Source organism: Sceloporus occidentalis, unplaced genomic scaffold (genome assembly GCF_023333645.1).
Source record: "Sceloporus occidentalis isolate IW3139 unplaced genomic scaffold, rSceOcc1.0.p SCAF_6, whole genome shotgun sequence".
NCBI classification, from domain to species: domain Eukaryota; kingdom Metazoa; phylum Chordata; class Lepidosauria; order Squamata; family Phrynosomatidae; genus Sceloporus; species Sceloporus occidentalis.
The window spans coordinates 132,631,777-132,651,397 of record NW_028316986.1 but is presented as its reverse complement, the minus strand read 5'-3'; the positions used below and the strand labels follow the sequence as shown (position 1 = coordinate 132,651,397).

Sequence of the window (19,621 nt, the reverse complement as noted above, 5' to 3'; positions counted from 1 at the left end):
TCCTGGATAAATGTTCTGGAACATGCAGTCCATCAAGATCTGGCGGACTACATGACCCCCATCTCTGGCTTAGTGAATTTGATCAAGATCACCCAATTTCACAGATGGTCAGATATCTGCAGCTGAGTTTCTTCCATCCATAATATGGTCAGAACAAAATATCCTTCAGCTGTGAAGCAGCTTGATGTTGTCTTTCCCCTCCTTTCTGTAAATATCTAGTCACAGAAAACAAGTTACACAACACAGTCATATTTTAATTTTCTTGGTCTCGAAAGCAGCAGTTAATGAAGTAGAGGATGAAGAAACTCAAACTGTGATGATATCATCACTTCACAGATTTTGAAGAATGGAAGTTATGGGCAAGTTGAGAGGACAGATAACAGCTATTAGGTTTTGGTATCAGGCAACCATGTACCACCAACACTGTAGTTTTAGCAGCAAGGCACATACTATATGAAAGGTTAATAGAAGGCAAATGACTTGCTACCCCAATAAATAAAGCTTTTATAAGCAACAAAACCTCATAAAATAAATTAAAGAGATATTGTAAAAAAGGAAATAAAGGCCAGATTCTCTAGTGCAGTCCTGTGCAGACTGAACCCCCAGCTTATACTTTTAACAAGCCAGTTAATAACAGCTTTGTTAGCTGTATTATAAATCTGAGATGAAGCAGGCAGGGATAAAGCTAGAAAACAAGTCATAAAATATAGTTGTTACTTGTTCTGGGTGATTACTGTTGTAGTAAACCAAATCCTAAACTTCACAGCAATTTGTGAGGACTTGGAAAAAAAAAGATTTGGCGGAATGAACTGTAAAGTGCATCACAGACTCATATGAGGAATACACAAAAACCTGAATATTTAAGACACATTATTAAAGGCGCGGAAGTGGGTAGGTGCCATGCTAGTTTCTGGTCAAATAAATCATAGTTAACAACTAAGAATGTTATAATCCGTCCATCATCTTGGAAAAAAAAGTATTCCTTCCAGATTACCATTGTTAATTGTAATCTACATGCATATTAAAACCAAAATATCTTGCTGTCTGATGTGAAGGACATTCTATGTACTGAGGTTGACCCGACTGGCAGATGAATCATACTAACAGTTCAATAGTGACTGTAGGAAAGTAGTCAAATAAAAATAGGTTGGCTAGGGGACACAAGATAGGCTGTATGGTGTGCATATCACTGCTCTCCAACATCACATTGTTGCTTTCTCCAACCTAATGATTGCCTTACATTACAACTCTCACCATCTCAGTCACGATCTGACCATGCTGGACTGAGATGATGTTAACTATAAACCAACACATCTGGTATTCATTTAATTCAAGAAAACTGTTGTAGCTCTACTCAACCAGGACTATGTTTATGAGAGACAATGGCTGGTCTGTCCCAACTGTATAAGGGACATAAATAAAGAAGAAATTTGTTACTGGGAGAGATAACCATCTCATATGAATTAATGTTTTTTTTATGGGCAAGCAATAAATGTTCATAAATAAATATAACACTGTATATTAAGACTTGTCCAACTGCATTGCATGTCTAAATTCTACATTCTAATTCATATTGATTTAATGGATTCATCTTGGACGTTTGATATTGGAGCCCCTAATGAAAGTGTTCTGCTTTGACAAAGTCAATAATTTCATCCTACTGCACCTCCTGGGGCTCCTCATTTCACTCTAACATTCCCCATGGATTGAAGACACATGCTATAATTTAGTTTCAATTGACGGTGCTGTTTCGAGGAGCAGCATATGTGTTGCATGCTCCAGTACTCTGTCACTATCACAGAGGTATAGCTGAATAAGGAAAAGATAAGAGCTTATGCATGTATTAAACACCACTATTACGAATTGGCCAACAGCAGTCCAATTCATGTAGTGCAAGTTTATAATACCATGCTCACACTTCTTTTTAGCCATATTGTTTGGGGGAATCTGTAAATGTGACACTTGCTATAGTTGTATATTGTTCCAATGTCCCAATGCTACTGATGCAAATTCAGTGTTCTCCCCTTTAGAAATCTGTTCTCCATGTGTAGTTGATGCTGTGTGTCTTCAAGTTTCTAACTTATGGCACCTCTAAAGTGAACCTATCATGGGGTTTTCTGGGGCTGAGAGTGTGTGACTCATCCAAGGTCACCCAGTGGGTTTCCATGGCCAAATGGGGAATCAAACCTTTGTCTCCAGAGTCATAGTGATACCACTACACTATGCTGGCTCACCCTATGTGTACGCAGACAGAGTCTGTGGAGTTAGATTGTTCTTCATTCTCATAACTCCACAGAAGAACTCAGTGCTAAAATACTTGGGTCTATCTTTATGATACTGGCTGCTTATAAAGGTTCATAATTTTTCCCATCTACATTGTGGAATCCCCATGTACAAAGCACATATGCATTTGTAATGTATGAAAGCATGGGTTACTGCTGCTGCACTTCTATACAAACAGAAGATTGCCTTGCAAATATATAGATAACAAGTACTCCTTGTGGACAGAGCTAAATGCACACAAATAACATACTTTCCTCCTTCCTAGATGAAACAAATGCAAACTGAGGATGTGGCAGAGGGTGAAATGGGACTGTAAAACAGAAGTTTTTTTTTGCTCAGAGTGCAGGCAGGAAGCATCAACTTTATTCTGATTTAGCTAAAACTGGCTGGCTACATGGGGATGTGGCATCCTCATATTGTCTATGTATCTGAAGTGCCTCTGTAGTAGTACTTTCAAAAGAGTACTAGTGCTTCAAATAAAGATGAAAACGTAGTTACAGACAAGAGCCTAGAATGCCTTTTTTAATATAGTGATGCAATAGCCATTACTTCTTATATCCCAATAGTAATGGTGCTATCCATTTCTCATTACCTAAGTAGCAGTGTGATAGTAACCTTATTATTATGTTACTATTTTATGAAAATACATTTTAAAAATAGGAAACTGGCCAAAAAAAAAAATTCCTCCAAACCAACATTTCAGATGTAGTGAGCAAATGTTACCTGTTACCTGAAAATAATGAGACTGTCAGTAATACATCAAAGCCGTATGCATTTTTATATGTAATGCATTACTTCAAGGTTTTATAATGAACAGTTCAGACAAAGTGATAACCAAGGAGATATGTTCACCCTGGAGACCCTTATTCATCTACACACACTCACCAATTTTTATAAGCATAACCTTCATTATAGAAACACTCCAGGGCCACTGTACATATAATAAGAAGTAGACGTGTCAATTTTGCATTTTTACTTACTCTTTGTGGACTGATTAAATGTATGATACTTGACATTTGTTTTTCTTGATACTTTGTCTGACCTAAAATAGTCTCTGACCACAATATATCAATCTACTTGGACCTTGATACCTCCATGGCTTGAAACACCCACAGCTAATACTAGTATTACATTTAGATCACCTCCCAGTGCATGAAAGCAATGTTAAGTACAGAACAATCAAAGATATATAAGTGTGTAATATTATTCAGCTTGCAGCCCTGACAATACTAGCAATGAAGAACCCACAATTGATCATGACTTTGATTTTCAAGTACTGCTCTTAATGAAATAAGAACTTTAGGCATGTACATTTGTAACAGCACTGAAAGCAACTTACTGGAACGAGGAATTTTTTAATTTCTTCCAAGGCATGACTCATTCGTGAATAAGCTTCTCCGGGTGGAGCAAACACTTCAATTAATACATGTAGTTCATCACTCAAGTGAGCATATTTTGCTTCCCCACTCTTCCTTAGTTCTTCTTCCTGTGGAATAGGGCATATTTAGAAATAGAAATCTATTTTGCATTGATTGAGCATTTACAGAGAGCATGACAAAAGGGCATAATCTAGGCACACTTTCAACATAATGAAGCCCTTTGAGAAACAAAGAAATCTGGCATAAATTACATGAAGATCTGAAAATTGCTTTTGAGTGTCTGAGTGATAAAAACTAGCATAATCAACATTTATAACAGATTTTAATCAGCAAAGTGAAAAATGCTAAATACTTCCCAAGAATGTGTTGAAATTTCATGATACGGTAAGCAACTCTCATTTGAAAAGGAAGTATATGTTCAGATTAGTTTTTTTCAAGCGAGGGGGGAGATAATTGGAAAGCAAAGCCATTCGCTGAAGAATTCTAGGAGTTGTAGTCCAAGGAAAGCAACTTGTTTGTACTTTGGTTTTTCTATATTCTAAGATGTTTGGAGTGGGATGAACCTGCTTAGGTGAGCTATTCCACTGGTTAATTCATAAATACCTGTTCCTGTTTGATACGTCCTTTTGTTTCTATGTGGCTGATACTTTACAATTAGTAAATATTAAATTTATAGGCCATTCTGTAATGAGGTTCTTAACATTTTGCAAAATATACACTAGAATACCATATACAGTTAGCCCTCCATATCCACAAATTCCTTATTCATGGATTCAATCATCCACGGCTTGAAATTAAAAAAAATACAATATAAATTCTGAAATACAAACCTTGATTTGGATGTTTTATATAAGAAACACCATTTTACTATGCCATTGTTTTTGATGGGACTTCAGCATCCAGAGATGTTGGTATTCTTGAGGGGTCCTGGAACTAAACCCCAGCTGATACCAAGAGTCCACTGTACACAAAATGCTATATAAACAAAATAAAATGTAAATGAATACAAATAAAAGCACATTGTTGTGTGCCTTCAAGTCATTTCTGATTCATTGCAACCCATGGGGTTTATTGACAAGATTTGTTCACGGAGGGTTTGCCAATGCCTTCTTCTGAGGTTGAAAGAGTGTGATTTGCCCAAGGTAACCCTGTGACATTCCATGGCTTGATGGGAATTTGAACCCTGGCCTCCGGAGGCATAGTCCAATGCTCAAACCACTTTACCACATTGGCTTTCTAAAAAAAATATATGGAGACTTGTGAAGTGCCTATAAAGCCCTATCCAGCTTTGACCAAGACTATGTGACAGACTGTCTCTCCAGATGAGCCTGCCTGGGTTTTGAAATGCTTAGAAAAGGCCCTTCTCTCAGTTTTATCAATCTCCCAGGAACATCAGGTGGGGACATGAGACAGGACCACTGGTGACCAGGGAGACTAGAATGTCCCAATATTTGCAAGTCTATAGGCACACAAGGGCTTTTTAAAAACAAAAACAAAAATCTGACAAATTTTTAAGAACCAAATGTCTTTTTTAAAAAAAAAAAAAAGAGAGAACTTTCAGTAGCATTTCATTGTACTGTTTTTGAATTCTGCTTATGTTACTGATAGTTTAATTCTGTATTAATGTTGACCATTTGTATGTTTCCAACTATACTGCATTTTCTGGCACTCTTCTGGAAGCCACCTTGAGTCTTGGCTTTGGGAAAATGTGATTGCTAAAACATAATTAAACTCTTCATGGAATTAAACCCATTTAGACCCAATCAGTTAAAAAGAGAAAAGACAACAACAACAACAAATCAATAGAATAGCACACTGTTAAAAAGCTCTAGTGGTCAGTTCCCCAAAGCTGTTCATAATAGAAAAAAACTTCACTTGATGATGGAAACATGGTAGGGAAGGTGTCATCCTAGATTCCCTAGGGAAAGAATTACAAAATGTGACAGAGACCCGCAAGAAAGCCTTTGAAGATGGTGGGACTGAAAGAAGAGCTTCTTCCAAAGATCTTAGAGCCCAGACAAGCTCAAAGAGGGAGATATATTTTTTCAGAAAGCCAGCCCCTTAGGCATATAAGGCTTTATATGTCACAGCCAGCACTTGGGACTGTGTCAAGAAATTGAACAGTAGCCAGTTGACCTGTTGCAACAAAGGAGCTGCATGGATGTTGTAACCTCTTCCTGTTAGTAATATGGCTGCAATTTTTTGGGCAAACTGAAGTTTCTCAAACACTTTAAAAGGCAGTCCTACACAGAGTACATTACAATAATCTCTTACATCGGAAACACATCCTGTAATTTCCCCAATATTCCATTGTACTCCAGTCTCACATTTACTCAATGGTAGATTTACTTATTGGTACAGTTATGATGCATCCAGCACTCCTTCCAAATCCGTTACTTGCATTTGCAGTGCTAGAGACTATTTTATTACAGTGTAGCCATCGTCTTTTCTATACATTGTGCCAAAAGGAATGTAAAGGAAGAAACTAACTTTTTCTTCGGAGAATCCTTTACAAGAACTGATTGCCATTTTTCATTATATTTAAAACTGGATATTTTATCCCTAGCACCACAAATCAACTGCCACAGTATTTCACTGAAATTGAAAGACTGCCAGTCTGTCAGATAGGCATTAAAAATAAAATCACAGTGGTAATTTTTCCCCTTACATAAATGCTCTCCCCATACTGAAGAGTTTCATTTTCTCCATCAAGAAAATCAAATGAATATTTTGTCGTTATTTATATTCATCCCTCTTCTCTCTTGGATTTCGGTCAGACAGATGCAAGAGTTCCCTTATTTCAACACCTATATACACTCTGACTGTTTGTAGCAGCAGTCTTTCTTTTTTCCAGCTAAGGCCTCAGTGTAGACTTCTCCAGGGACAAAATATATTTTTGGGTATCCTTTCCAAACATTTATTTCTGGCCTATTCATTCTATGGATTCACAAAAAAGATTTGAAAAGTATATTTAAAGGGAACATGTTGTAGTGGCTTCTGTGTTGAATTGTGACTGGAAAACCAGAGTTGAAAACCCAGTGGGTTATCTTGGGCATGTCACACTCCCTCAACCTAAGAGGAAGGCAATGACAAAACACTTCTGAATAAATCTTGCCAAGACGACCTTGTGATAGGATCACCATAAGATGCAGTCGACTTGAAGGTACATAACAAACTTCTTATATTGTGCTGAACAGATTTGTTATATTATATACTGCACATAACAAATTTATTATATTACATTGTTATATTGTGAGACCTGTTTCTCAAAAACAAGTCATGCCAAGCTAATCTCATCTCTTTTTTTTTATAGAGTTACAAGATCAGTAGATGAGGGGAATGCTGTGGATGTGGTGTATCTGGATTTCAGTAAGGCCTTTGATGAGTTCCCTCATGATGATGAAGATAAGGAGCTCTGGTGGTGTAGTGTTAAATGCAACCACAAAGTTGTGAGTTCAATCCCAGGGCTCCAAGGTTGACTCAGTCTACCACCCTGTCATAGGTTGGCAAAATGAGCACCCAGCTTGTTGGGGGCAATTGGCTTACAGACTGTAAACCGCTTAGACAGTGCTGAGACCATTGCTCATGGCATTACACCACATTTACTCACACTGTTATTATAGACAAGCAGGGCAGAAATGTATCACTATTATCTTTTTGTAGGATAGTGCCATAACTGTGTCTCCAAGGAATATGCAAATCTGGGGGCAATACTGTGCTATCACACTATATCTAAGTTTCCTCCTGGCTGAAGCACAGTATAGCAGGACCAATATACTGTTGCTACACACCACCTCTGTTTCAAGTGTTATAGAAGAACATCCTGCAAATGTTCTTGCAAAATGCAAAAAATGAATTCCTTCCTAATGATGCCATTGTGATTCTTTAAATGTACCTCTGCTAGCTGTGATTCAGATGGGATGCATTTGATGCCAAAGAAACTTCAAGACAACCCTTCATCACTTCAGTTCCTGCAATTACTCTTTCTTTTTTTTCCTTTTTCTTTCTTTCTTTTTTTTGTGTGGATGAGACAATGCAGGAGAACAAAACAACACAAAAACAAAAACAAAAGTGAGAAAGTCTCCAAAAGGTTGATGTTTCTAAGTGATGAACTCGGGAATAACAACTACTGCTGTGTAGAGAAGAGGATGAGAGAGGGAGAGAGACATTGCCCAGAGCTATCCTTACTGCTTCTCATCTTTTGTGTCAGTTATTCTGGTAGGCTTCATATGTGACTGCACTTTCTGAATGATAATGTTATGGTGTGTGTCTGATGAGCCATGTAAGAGTGGCAAATTCTTTAGTAAAGAATCTAGGAAACAAACTCCATACCTGATGCTATTATTTAACTCACCATCACTTCAGAACTGGCCTGTTTCCCTTGACACCCAGCAGATATAATTCTCTTTAAAAAATTTGGCATTCCTATTCAGACACTGATAACAGAAGTTGTATAGTTAGGTAACCACCTTAACAAGAAGGAAAAGAGTCTTGTACAAGCGTTTTTCTTTTGTAAAAAGGATGAAGAAAACCCCATTTTCATCCCACTCTGTTCATCTCATCTTTAGACCCATGACAGCAGGTGCATTTAAATGGCTCAGCTAATGAACTACAGGCTGCTTTTTGGCTTCTGCTGCTGCACTGACTAAATGTGATCCCTGGTGTATTTCACTCCAGCCCATAGCTTCTCATCCTCATTCTTGGCCCCTCCTTCTTGGACCGACTTCTGTCACTTTTTAAAAAGAGTTGCTTGAGTAGGAACAGATGATTGTTCTTTTCCTGCTAAGGTGTCTTGCCTGGCTTTAGTACTTCTAAAGGAAAAAGAGGCTTATCTTTTTTCCTCTCCACCATGGAAGCCATGAAAGCTGCCAGTGGAAGTAGAAACCACACTTGAACCATGCTGGGTTTAATGTGAAATCGAAGGCTTTCAAGGCCAGCATCCATAGTTTTTTGTGGGTTTTTCAGGCTATGTGGCCATGTTCTAGAAGAGTTTATTCCACACGTTTCACCAGCATCTGTGGCTGCCATCTTCAGAGAATGCTGAAGCATTCAGAGACTGCTCTGTAGATGCCAACCAGACATGTGACGAAACATCAGGAATAAGCTCTTCTAAAACATGGCCACATAGCCCGAAAAACCCACAAAAAACCATGATGGGTTTACTCTGATATTTAATGGATCTATCCCAGGTTATGAACTTTTGGGGGATGGAGTTCAGCAACTTGGATAACTCCTTTAAAGTCCAAACTAAAACCTTAAGTCGATATACTACCACAATGGCATGGAAACTGTGGCTTTAAGTGTTAGGGATGATGGGAGTTGCAGCTCTTCTCCTGGCTTTCATTCTCACCCCCCTGGTCAGCGGAAGAACAACCAGTTTGACCAGTAGCTCTGAGAATTGGCTGAAGATGTCTTCCAATCTTCTCTGGAGTCTGCTGGTTCTTGTGCAGCTCACAAGACACCAGTCAACACAGTAGTCTTCTATAAAAGATCTACTTTTATTCTAATATATACACTATGCACAAAACAATTCACTACTCACAAAACTCACACTATTATACTCCTCAATACCCACACTACTATACTCCTCAATACCCACACTACTATACTCCTCAATACCCACAAAAAGTATTGCCATACATTATTGCTTATATAGACATTTGTCTCTCCATTCATTATACAGTTGCCACCTCCTGGGCGTGTACATACATTATGATTGACATATCATACTTGGCTCAATCTTTACCTCACATTGCATCATACATTGCTGTCCACTCAATGACTTTCAGGTGATATCAGTTTGCACTTTTTCACTTTGTCCTTGCCACATGTGTCCTTGGCTTTTAGGAACTTCTAATTACATTATATGCAACACCTATGTGCCATTTCAATAGCTTTTGCTGTGTCATGTTACTTTCAAATACATTCATATACATATTATATTTCTTGTGACTATATATCCCATGTTGCTTTTTCCTGACATTAAGATCATCATCTCCTCAGGATTTTTACCTCTGTTTTCTCTCTCCCTCTCAGGATTTTTAGGAAAGGAGAAAAGAAATGCTGGCAGAAATCTCTAATAAGATGATCAATGCCTATTTTTCAATTGTGTATTATGTTGCAGTGGTGCACATAGTATAAAGAAGTTGAATATTTATTGATCTATTTGATTTATTTTAAATCCTGCCTTTCTCCAAGTGTGGCAACCATGCCATTCCCATAGGTCATTTAGTAAGAGATTCATGCATTTAAGTTTTATTATTGGATCACACACACACACACACACCCCATTCCAGCATCTTAAAATCTAAAAAGTTTTATTTGACATCAGATATACTTGACTGATAGAAGAGAAGTGGTGGCTCAGGAGTTAAGATGCTGACTTTGTTGACTGAGAAATGGGTAATTCGAGACCCAAGTGCCACGTGTTGGGGTGTGCTCTCATCACTAGTCCCAGTTTCTACCAAGCTAGCAATTTGAAAGCATGTAAAAATGCAAGTAGATAAATAGGCAACACTTTGGTGTGAAGGTAACAGCATCTCATGCAGTCCTGCTGGCCACATGACTATGGAGTCATTTTTGACAATGCTAGCTCTTCAGCTTAGTAACAGAGGTGAGCACCATCCCCTACAGTCAGACACAACTCGACAACCTTGTCAAAGGGGAAACCTTTGGTGCCACAGTGGTTAAATGCCTGTATTGCAGCCACTCACTCATAAACCACAAGGTTGTTAGTTCAATACCAGCCAGGAGCTCAGGGCTGACTCAGCTTGGCATCTTTCTATAGGTCACTAAAATGAGTACTCAGCTTGTTGGGAGCACTTAGCTTACAGTTGTAAACCACTTAGGGAGTGCTTACTGTAGGTGCACTGATAAAAGCGATATAGAAATGTATTTGCTATTGGTTGCTATTATAGGACTGGATCCAGACTGGCGCAGACTGGCCATGTACTAGGGTTGCCCAGGGGCGGAGCATCTGCACACCCCGCAACCCTAGTACATGGCAGCAGCATCATGGCGGCCTCCAATCTACACAGGGGCTGCCAATATTACATCACGCCCACACAACGTCCAAACAGCGCGGCATGTGCATGATGTCTGCACGGTGTCCCAGGCCACTTTTGACAGCCTGGGCACTGTGTGGGAAGGAGCTCCGAAACGGAGCTCCTTTTGGGAGCTGCCTTGTTCCTGCAGCAACCAAATGGCTGTGGGAACGATGCCAGGGAGAAAGGGGTCAGGCAGCCCCTTTCTCCCATGGCTCTAGCTCCCGGGATGTCCAGGGGCATGAAGCCCCAAGAACACCCCTTTTTGGCGCCATGGAGAAGGGGCATTTTGCCACTTGTCCATGGTTCGGAAAAACTCCAGATTGGGGCCACAGGGCTGCCGGTGAGGCTGTACTGCCCCCAACCTGGAGATAAAAGGGGTGGTCTGTACCGTGCCATAGTTGACTGCAGCCCACTTCATCCAGTGCAGGGAGTATTGGCAGATTATAGTCAGCCCTCCATATCCATGGATTCTGCATCCACAGATTCTACCATCAATAGCTTGAAAATATTCAGCTCACCCTGCAATAATAATAATAAAAAGGTCACAATTTTACTATGGACTTTATCACATGGGGGAAATTGGGGGGAAATCGGGAGTTTAAACTGATTATACCGTGAAAATCGTGCGATCACGATTAAGATTTTCACACACATCACAATTAAAGCATCATTATCCAGGGAAAAGCCAGCAACCAACCATTCACAGGATTTCCATTGTATATAAGGGGCTTGAGCATCCATGGATGTTGGTGTCCATGTGGGATCCTGGAACCAAACGCCAGAAGATACCACAGGCCCCTGTATAATGTAGCAGTTGAGAGTAAGAGAGAGAGTCTTGGGCAGTTAGTGGCTTCTGAAGTAGGAAGGTATCAGATTAGAACGTTTAGGCCTTATTTAGTATTTTTATGGTAGCTTGCATGAAATGAATATTATTATTATTATATTATACCTGCAAGGCCCTTAAGATCTTGCATTATTTATATTTTTTGTTCTGTTTTGTTTAATTATAATAAATACTTTTAAAAGTATCTGCTACTTTTATACTCCTTTACCTGCGTCCTAGCTTGGTTGATGCTTGCGTAGATTAGCAAAGAAGGAGAACTATAAGTCCTTAACAAGTCCCAGTGAATGTTAAAGGAACTCCATTACGAATTCACTGGGTGGTGGCAGCATGACTCAAGGATTTCCAGAGGTCACATTCTACTCTGCTGGGAGCAGGAATATAGACTAGGGAACTTGGGGAGAAATTAAGGATCTGCTGGGACTAAGAGCCAAGTATCAAGAAACCCTGGTGAGAAGAATTCTGGACTGATTATCATTTTTGCAGTCTGGGATTTTTTCTGGACAAAATTCACACATTATTGTTTACTGCAAACAACACTGTTTTCTATGCAGTAAAGAGCATTTTCTGTTCAGAAAATAAAACTGCAGCTCATACAACTATATGTGAATTTTGTATAAAATGTGTCTCTACTTAAACTCCTCCTTCCACATTTGCTGGGGTTAGGGGCACAGGACCCCCATGAAAGTGAAAAAACTATAAATAAATAAATAGTACTTTTTAGTCCTGAGAAAACACCTCTCTAGGAATTTCTAGGTCTTCCAGCAGAACTTTGTGGTCAACATTTGCCAAAATTTGACCATAGAATCACGTTGCAGGGCCTACAAATGCCTAAAGAAATGTTTTCTTTAGGAATCTTTAGGTCCTCTGGTGCAACTGTATGGTCAACTTCAAGCAGATTTTCTCTGAAGGACTTAGAGATCCCTAGGGAGAAAGCAAATTAAGCAAATCCGCAAAAGTCAAAGCTGCAAATGTGGAGAGACAAGTGTACAACCTTTTCTGTGTAGAAAATAGCATACTTTGTGCAGAAAATAATATTTCTATGAAGAGAATGTTGTTTCTTGCATAGAAAGTGCAGTTTTCTGGGCAAAACAACATGTGCAAATTTTGTACAGAAATCCCGAAATATGTGTAATCTTCAAAACTATATGGTTTTTGAATACATTCCTGCAGCATGATGGAAATTGCTAAAATTACTCATTACTTCCTTTCAGAGAAAAATCAGCAAAATAATTACATCCCTAGTGTCCTTCAAAACATTCAGTATGTAGGCTCTTGTTAACCTTTCAAAAACCCTAATGAACTAACAGTGCTGCCTCTTTTGGGAAGAGCAAAAGGTGGTAATGGTGCTTTCCTTTTTCTTTCCTCTCTCTCTGAGTGTACTATGTAAACTACATTCACTTACTCCATGTTACATGCAAATTATTGTACAAAATCATCATCATCATCATCATCATCATCATCACCATCATCATCATCATCATCGCCATCTCATACCCTATATTAGGGAATCTCAGTGTGGCACATAGATAAAAAAAAAAACTTTTAAACAATCGAAAGTTTCAAACAATAAATATAATTTAAACATTGTAAAAGGACATTGGCCTAAATACCCTAAAGCAGGGGTAGGCAACCTTTTTGACTGGGGGGCTGGGTTGCTGTCCCTCAGACAACTCAGGGGGCCGAAGCAAAAAATAAATAAATAAATAAATAAATAAATAAATTTTTAAAATTAAATAAATAAATTAAACCGGGGCAAATGTAGGACAAAAATTTAAAATTGAGGACACTTTTAAAATTAAAAAAATAGAGGACACGCAAAACAATCTGCAGATTTTTTAAAAATGTTAATATAAATGCATGTTTCTGAGGCTTCTATAGACAATTGCCCCCCCTTGCCCGCCTCTTGCTCCATTTGCTCCTCCTTGCCCCCCTTGCCCGCCTCTTGCCCCCACTTGCTCCTCCTTGCCCACCCTTGCCTGCCGCTTGCCCAACGCGCAAAGGCCCCCATGCGCCTGCGCCGGTGGCCAGAGGCCCCCGTGCTTGCTCGGGAAGCCAAAGACCCCCGCGCGCTTGCGCCGGAGGCCAAAGGCCCCCGTACACTTATGTTGGAGGCAAGAGGCCCCGCACGCTTGCGCCGGAGGCCAAAGGCCCCCATGCTCCTGCGCTGGAGGCTAGAGGCACCGCGCGCGTGGGAAGCCAAAGGCCCCCGCGCACATGCGCCAGAGGCTAGAGGCCCCGTGTGCCTGCACCGGCGGCTAGAGGCACTGCGCGCTTGCGCGGGAAGCCAAAGGCCCCCGTGCGCTTGCGTTGGAAGCCAAAGGCCCCCACGCGCTTGCACCGGAGGCCAAAGGCCCCAGTGGCAATCTGCGGCAGGGCCGGGCTGGGGCCGGATCCTAGGCCTCAGTGGGCCTCATGCAGCCCACGGGCCGTAGGTTGCTGACCCCTGCCCCAAAGGCACCAGATTATATCTGATCTTGGGGTCCTTTTTGTCATTCCACTGATGTCCTTCTTTAGGTTTTGGTGTTCCCCTCTCCTCCCCTCTAATTAGTACTTGGTATCTGCTGGGGTTTGGTTCCTGGACCCCTCGTGGATACCAAAATCTGTATATGTTCAAGTATCATTAAATACAATGGTATAGTAAAATGGTGTCCCTTATACAAAATGGCAAAGTCAAGGTTTACTTTTTAGATTTTTTGGGGAAGATTTTGAATCTGTGGATGCTTGAATCTATGGATAAAAACTCTGTGGATATGGAGGGTCAAATATACTTTATTTACTTACTGAAATGGTGGTAGCAGTTAATATATAAACAAAACCAAAGCAATGAGGAGATTAAATATCCTTACTATAATCAAATATATGATCCTTATGAAATGTTTTCTGAACTATTTAAAAAAAGCAATTTAAAATATATTCATCAAAAAGTAAGAAGAAACACCATAGTACACTATTAAAAACCCTTGGCCTATAAATAGTTATTTCTTAAAATGTTTTTAAAAAACCCACCATGGAGAAAGTCAGTCCAGCTCTGTCCTTTGAAAAGAGATGCAGTAAATAATATCCCACTGAGCAGTGTATCCCACTAACAGCAACTAAGAAGCAACCCCTTATAATAGAAGAGGTTTGCTAAGCATATCCTTCTAATTTTAAAAGAACACATTTCCCCAATGTGTTAGCATTATTGGAAAACAAAAAACACCAAATGCCCAGTTTAACCAGACCTACACATATTTCTACAAATAATACTCGGTACTACATTACTTCTGTTTCTAGGCTGTAATTTTGAAAGGATACATATGGGAAATTAGCTGAAGCTAAGCTTTTGCCTAGTAAAGTGAGATAGCTAACTCAAGGGCTGATCAGCTGTTTCAGGACAGTGATCCTACCCAGTGAGAAGTCATATTTCAAGGAAATATCTACTTTATACAGAACCCTGTGGCTGCAGTGCGTAAGAATGACTTCTGGAAAACATTATTCTGTGTCTGCAGTTTGCAGTCTCTCAGCCTACCCCCACCCAAGGTTTTTCTACAGATATACTCATCATGGCCATTTGAAGAAAAATACCATTTCATATCCTGAAGAGATAGCACCATTAGGGAGTGTAAATATCACCTAGATTTCATTTCCAATAGCAGAAGCATCCTCAGTGGAGATTTCCATTTAGGAAATAATCTTGCTAGTAGAAGTTCCTCATTTCCTTTTCTTCCTGCAATCCACTGCCTGTCAAAAGATCTGCTCTAGATTTTACAAAGCCCACCAGAAGTGTGGCAGGTGCAGATGGGGAGGGAAATGATTTTTAAAAAGTCTTCTTCCTTCTGTCAGCAGAGTCCTTCATTGTATCCAAAGTCTTTCATGAGTGGATAAAGCCCTTCCATTCACTCAAGGTGGCCAAGATCCAGCCCATCATTATAATGAGTTTGGGTATTTCATTAAAATATGCTGCTGATTTGCATTTTCCTCTCACAGAAGGAAGAAACTGGTAGAGAAGAAACCAGTAAAAATAATTGCAATTCTCAGAATTCCATAGCCTTGAGCCATGGCAGTTAAAGTGGTGTCAAACCATATGATATCTGCAGTGTGGATGCAGCCTGGGATTGATCAGTAGTGCATCTAGAGGTTGAATTTCTGCAAAGCAAGTCAACAGACACCAAGTCACCCTTCTTATCCTATGCTAGCTCCCCATGTCCTTGAAAAACCCTCTGCAATTGTATGGGATATAGTGCAGAGAGCTGCATTGGATAAGGCTGGTAGTTGCCTCTGTTGGCTTTCTAATGAACTCACAGTCATTTCAGGAGCCAACTTTCAGCACAATCTGAGGATGGTGCACTTGGATACAGCTCAAGAATAACATAGCAGAATATAGAAGCAAAATTATTCAGTATAGGTATGCACTGACCCCTGTCCACACTGAAACAATAACTCAAAGACACTGTTGATTTCATCCAAGTCTTTGGAGGTTCTTTATCTTGAGTGGCAATATGTACAAATATTTACAGACTCTCCTTGCCAACTCCCATCAACGTCTCCATCTATAGTACATCAGCTTACAGCTTCAATTCAATCCAAACCACAAGCCATCCAACCCATAATGATCCACATGAATTTAACCAGATCAACCCACACCAATCCACATGTGACATGTCTCCTGGTCCACTTATGTACAGTATTGGTTGTGAGTCATAATCTGGTGCCTCGCAGCATGATGCATTCCTCTTCACAGTTTGCATCATGCCATGTGCTCTGACTCAGCATTCTATGGCAGATATGGTGTCACCTGTCAATCAAAATATGCTCACAATTATTTAAAGGAACATTTTTTCTAACAGCCTCACCTTCTGACACTAGTCTTTTCACTTGTGTGAAGCCATCATTCTATAAACTTCAATAATTCTCACTATAACCTATACATGTAAGTGTCCAGTTCATGAAATAAAAATATTTTTTATGGATATTAGGGTCGCAGCATATACATCAGTCTCCCAATGGCAAATGCTTTCATCCCTTTTTTTGCAGACAAAGGAATGAACATGGTAAGCTGTTCTTCAAGGGAGAAATTCACACATGTCCTTCCTCCAAGTCTAATCCAGTTTTCTATATCATAAATTAAAGAGTACAGCCTTAATCAACCCCTTATCAGTTGAAAACCATAGTATTTCTCCATATTCTTCCTTATAGTGCCCTCTTGTCCTGAGGTTACACATCAAGAGAATCAAATATTGTTGCACACCTATTTCTTTTAGTGATCCATAGGGGTGTGTGTGTGTGTGTGTAGGTGAATTACATAATAAAAGACTTTACTATAATCTATAGAACAAAGAATGATTTTCTTCTGAAATTCTTCTGTGTGCTCATTCTAGTATGATCTCTAGTGCCTTGTCCTTTTCTGAAGAGCATTTGGACATTTGGCATTTTTTGCTCCATATATGGTAAAAAATGTTGTTGTAAGACTTTGAGCATCATTTTATTTGCAGGTGTGATTAATTCCATTTTCCAGTGCTTGCTGCAATCTCTGATATCTCCTTCCTTAGAGACTGGCATGTATATTGAAAGCTTTGTCGTAAACCGCCCGGATTCCCAGTGATTGGGTGGTATATAAATAAATCTTCTTCTTCTTCTTCTTCTTCTTCTTCTTCTTCTTCTTCTTCTTCTTCTTCTTCTTCCTCCTCCTCTTATTATTATTATTATTATTTCAATCTGTGGGCCATTGTTTTGTTTTCCAATTTGGTGGTCAGATTTTAGTTCAAATTTCAATGGCTTCTGTCTTTGCTACGTGAAACAGTTCTATTGGTATCCCACCTGTTCCTGGTGATCTATTTCTTCCAAATGCCTTGAGAACAACTTCCACTTCACTTTCTAAAATTGTGGGTTCATCAATAAAAGTTTCATTTTTGAATGAATCTGTTATCCTTTCCTCTATTTAATTTGTGTGTTACTTCTATCACCTTTTAATTCCCCCCCCCCCCTTGATCATACAGTTTTCCCCAATAGGTAATATAGCATCCCCAATCTTGCTTTGAAACTCTCATTGATTTCTCAGATTCTGAGGAAGAGATCTTTTTTTCTGTTTTTGTTGCTTCTTGTTTTTGTTTGCAAAACAGTTGTCCATATACCACTGCCATTTATCTCTCATGTAATTATGAGAGGAAAAGAGGAACAGAATCGTTATGGGATTGACATCACTTATGAATAATGTATGTATAGTGGATCCTTGTTATACACTGGGTTTAGTTCTAAGATCATCCGTGGATAACAAAATCTGTGTATGCTCAAGTCCCATTAAATATGACATAGAAAAATGGTGTCCCTTATAAAAAATGGAAAATCAAGGTTTGATATCTGAAATTTATACTTTTTTGAACGTTTTCAAACCGTGGATGCTTGAATCCGTGTATAAAAAATCCGTGTATAAGAAGAGCCGACTGTATATTGATTGGGTTCAATTTGCTTAGTAACTTGCCATCTAATATCTGATGGACACATATTAAGAATGAAAATTTCACAGCCATTGCTGCATTTAACTTGAATTAAGTTAAAAAAAAAAATGAATTCTCACTGCACCCTATTTGTTCAAGTTATATATTGAAAATATTATTAGAAAAGCAGGTTTAGATTCAGAAGAAGAAAGAGTGAAGACTGAAGGAAGGAACATCATGAATCTTAAATATGCGGGTGACATATTATTACTGGAAAACATCACAGACTTGGAGCAATTACTGAGATGTATCATCCACAGGGTCACGGTGAGTTGGGGTTGACTCAAGGGCAGTTAACAACAAACAACTAATATGAATTTCACAACTTGAAAATATTACTCAGTTGAAAATAAAAAATTCTGTGAATCAGTGAAAATTTAGGCACTGCATTTTTCTCTTAGATTTGTAACTTCAGTCTCTTGGGTATTAATTTCATGTGTTCTCCCCCTCCACTAATTAGTGAAAGGTCTTTTCATGTAAAACTTACCAATATGGAGATTACTACCTCTGTTTCATGTGTTCTAAAAGAATGAATAGCCTATCCACAGAAAAATATAGAAGTCTCCATGTGTGTATCTTATTGAATTGTTCTCTTACAATCATAATTTGATTGCACTTTTTCCCTCAATTAGCCACAGAGGTATTCAAGCTAAAAATAATGGTAAAATATATGTTTGAGGCTTTGCTGTTTTCTTTTTAGAGGCAATTAGAAAAAAATAAATAAATCCCCCAAACAAGCTGTGGAATACTTAATCTTATTTGAAGTAACAAAATCCAGATCTTAGAGTTGCACAACAAAACACGGGAGTCCAAGTACATTAGTGCTACTAATGTGTTAATTCTAATACCTAATTCATCATAAATTCCATTATACAGTTACTTTATCAAAATTTTGCAAACTACTGGACTTGAAAAACAAAAGTTGCCATCCTATTGAAATATAATTATGCACTCTTTATAACAAACTGTATACATTTTAAAGGAGCTATTTCCTAACCATTTGAGGGAATTTTTAAAACAACATAATACATTTTACATTCTTGCTTATGTCCTCCACAGTGCAACACTCTTACTCCTTTACTCTCTATGGAGCTATACACACATAGCCACCTGGTCTATGTGTGCATGTGTATGTGTGCCTTCAAATCACCTGTCAACATATGGTGACCCCGTGAATTTCATAAGGTTTTTTTTAAGACAAAGAATACTCAGAGGTGGTTTTGCATTTCCTTCTTCTGAAATATAGCTTACAGAACCTGCTGTTCATTTGCAATCTCCCATCCAAGTACTAACCCTACTTAGCTTCCAAGATCATACAGGAACTGGCATTTGGAACTCATCTAATCTATACAGTCCTCTGATGCAACTATGCATGTGCCAAATATCTCAGAAAGACAGATAATGAGAATCAGATTACACTGATAGTACAAGGCTTCAATAGAGTTTATCGAATGCAGTTTTCACACCGACCGGGTCACAGGACGGGATTGGGCTGGAACAGGTTAAAACGGATTTTACCACATGCAAAATTGTGTCAATCTTCCAGCATCTATTGCAACAACAAAAAAAATGTCTTTACCTGCCTATAGAAAGACA

General features: G+C 38.9%; 1 protein-coding gene across 5 annotated transcripts in view; it reads right to left on the bottom strand.

The window, feature by feature from the left end:
• Positions 1 to 19,621, bottom strand: part of KHDRBS2 (KH RNA binding domain containing, signal transduction associated 2) — a 449,732-nt gene that overhangs the window by 212,067 nt on the left and 218,044 nt on the right. For all 5 annotated transcript variants that reach the window (XR_016281791.1, XR_016281789.1, XR_016281790.1 and 2 more), the window contains exon 4: positions 3,623 to 3,769. Coding sequence is in view for 2 of the 5 variants with exons in the window: in XM_089531004.1 (XP_089387130.1) it covers positions 3,623 to 3,769 (147 nt within the window). In the remaining 3 variants the exon portion in view is untranslated. The remainder of the gene's footprint in view (positions 1 to 3,622; positions 3,770 to 19,621) is intronic.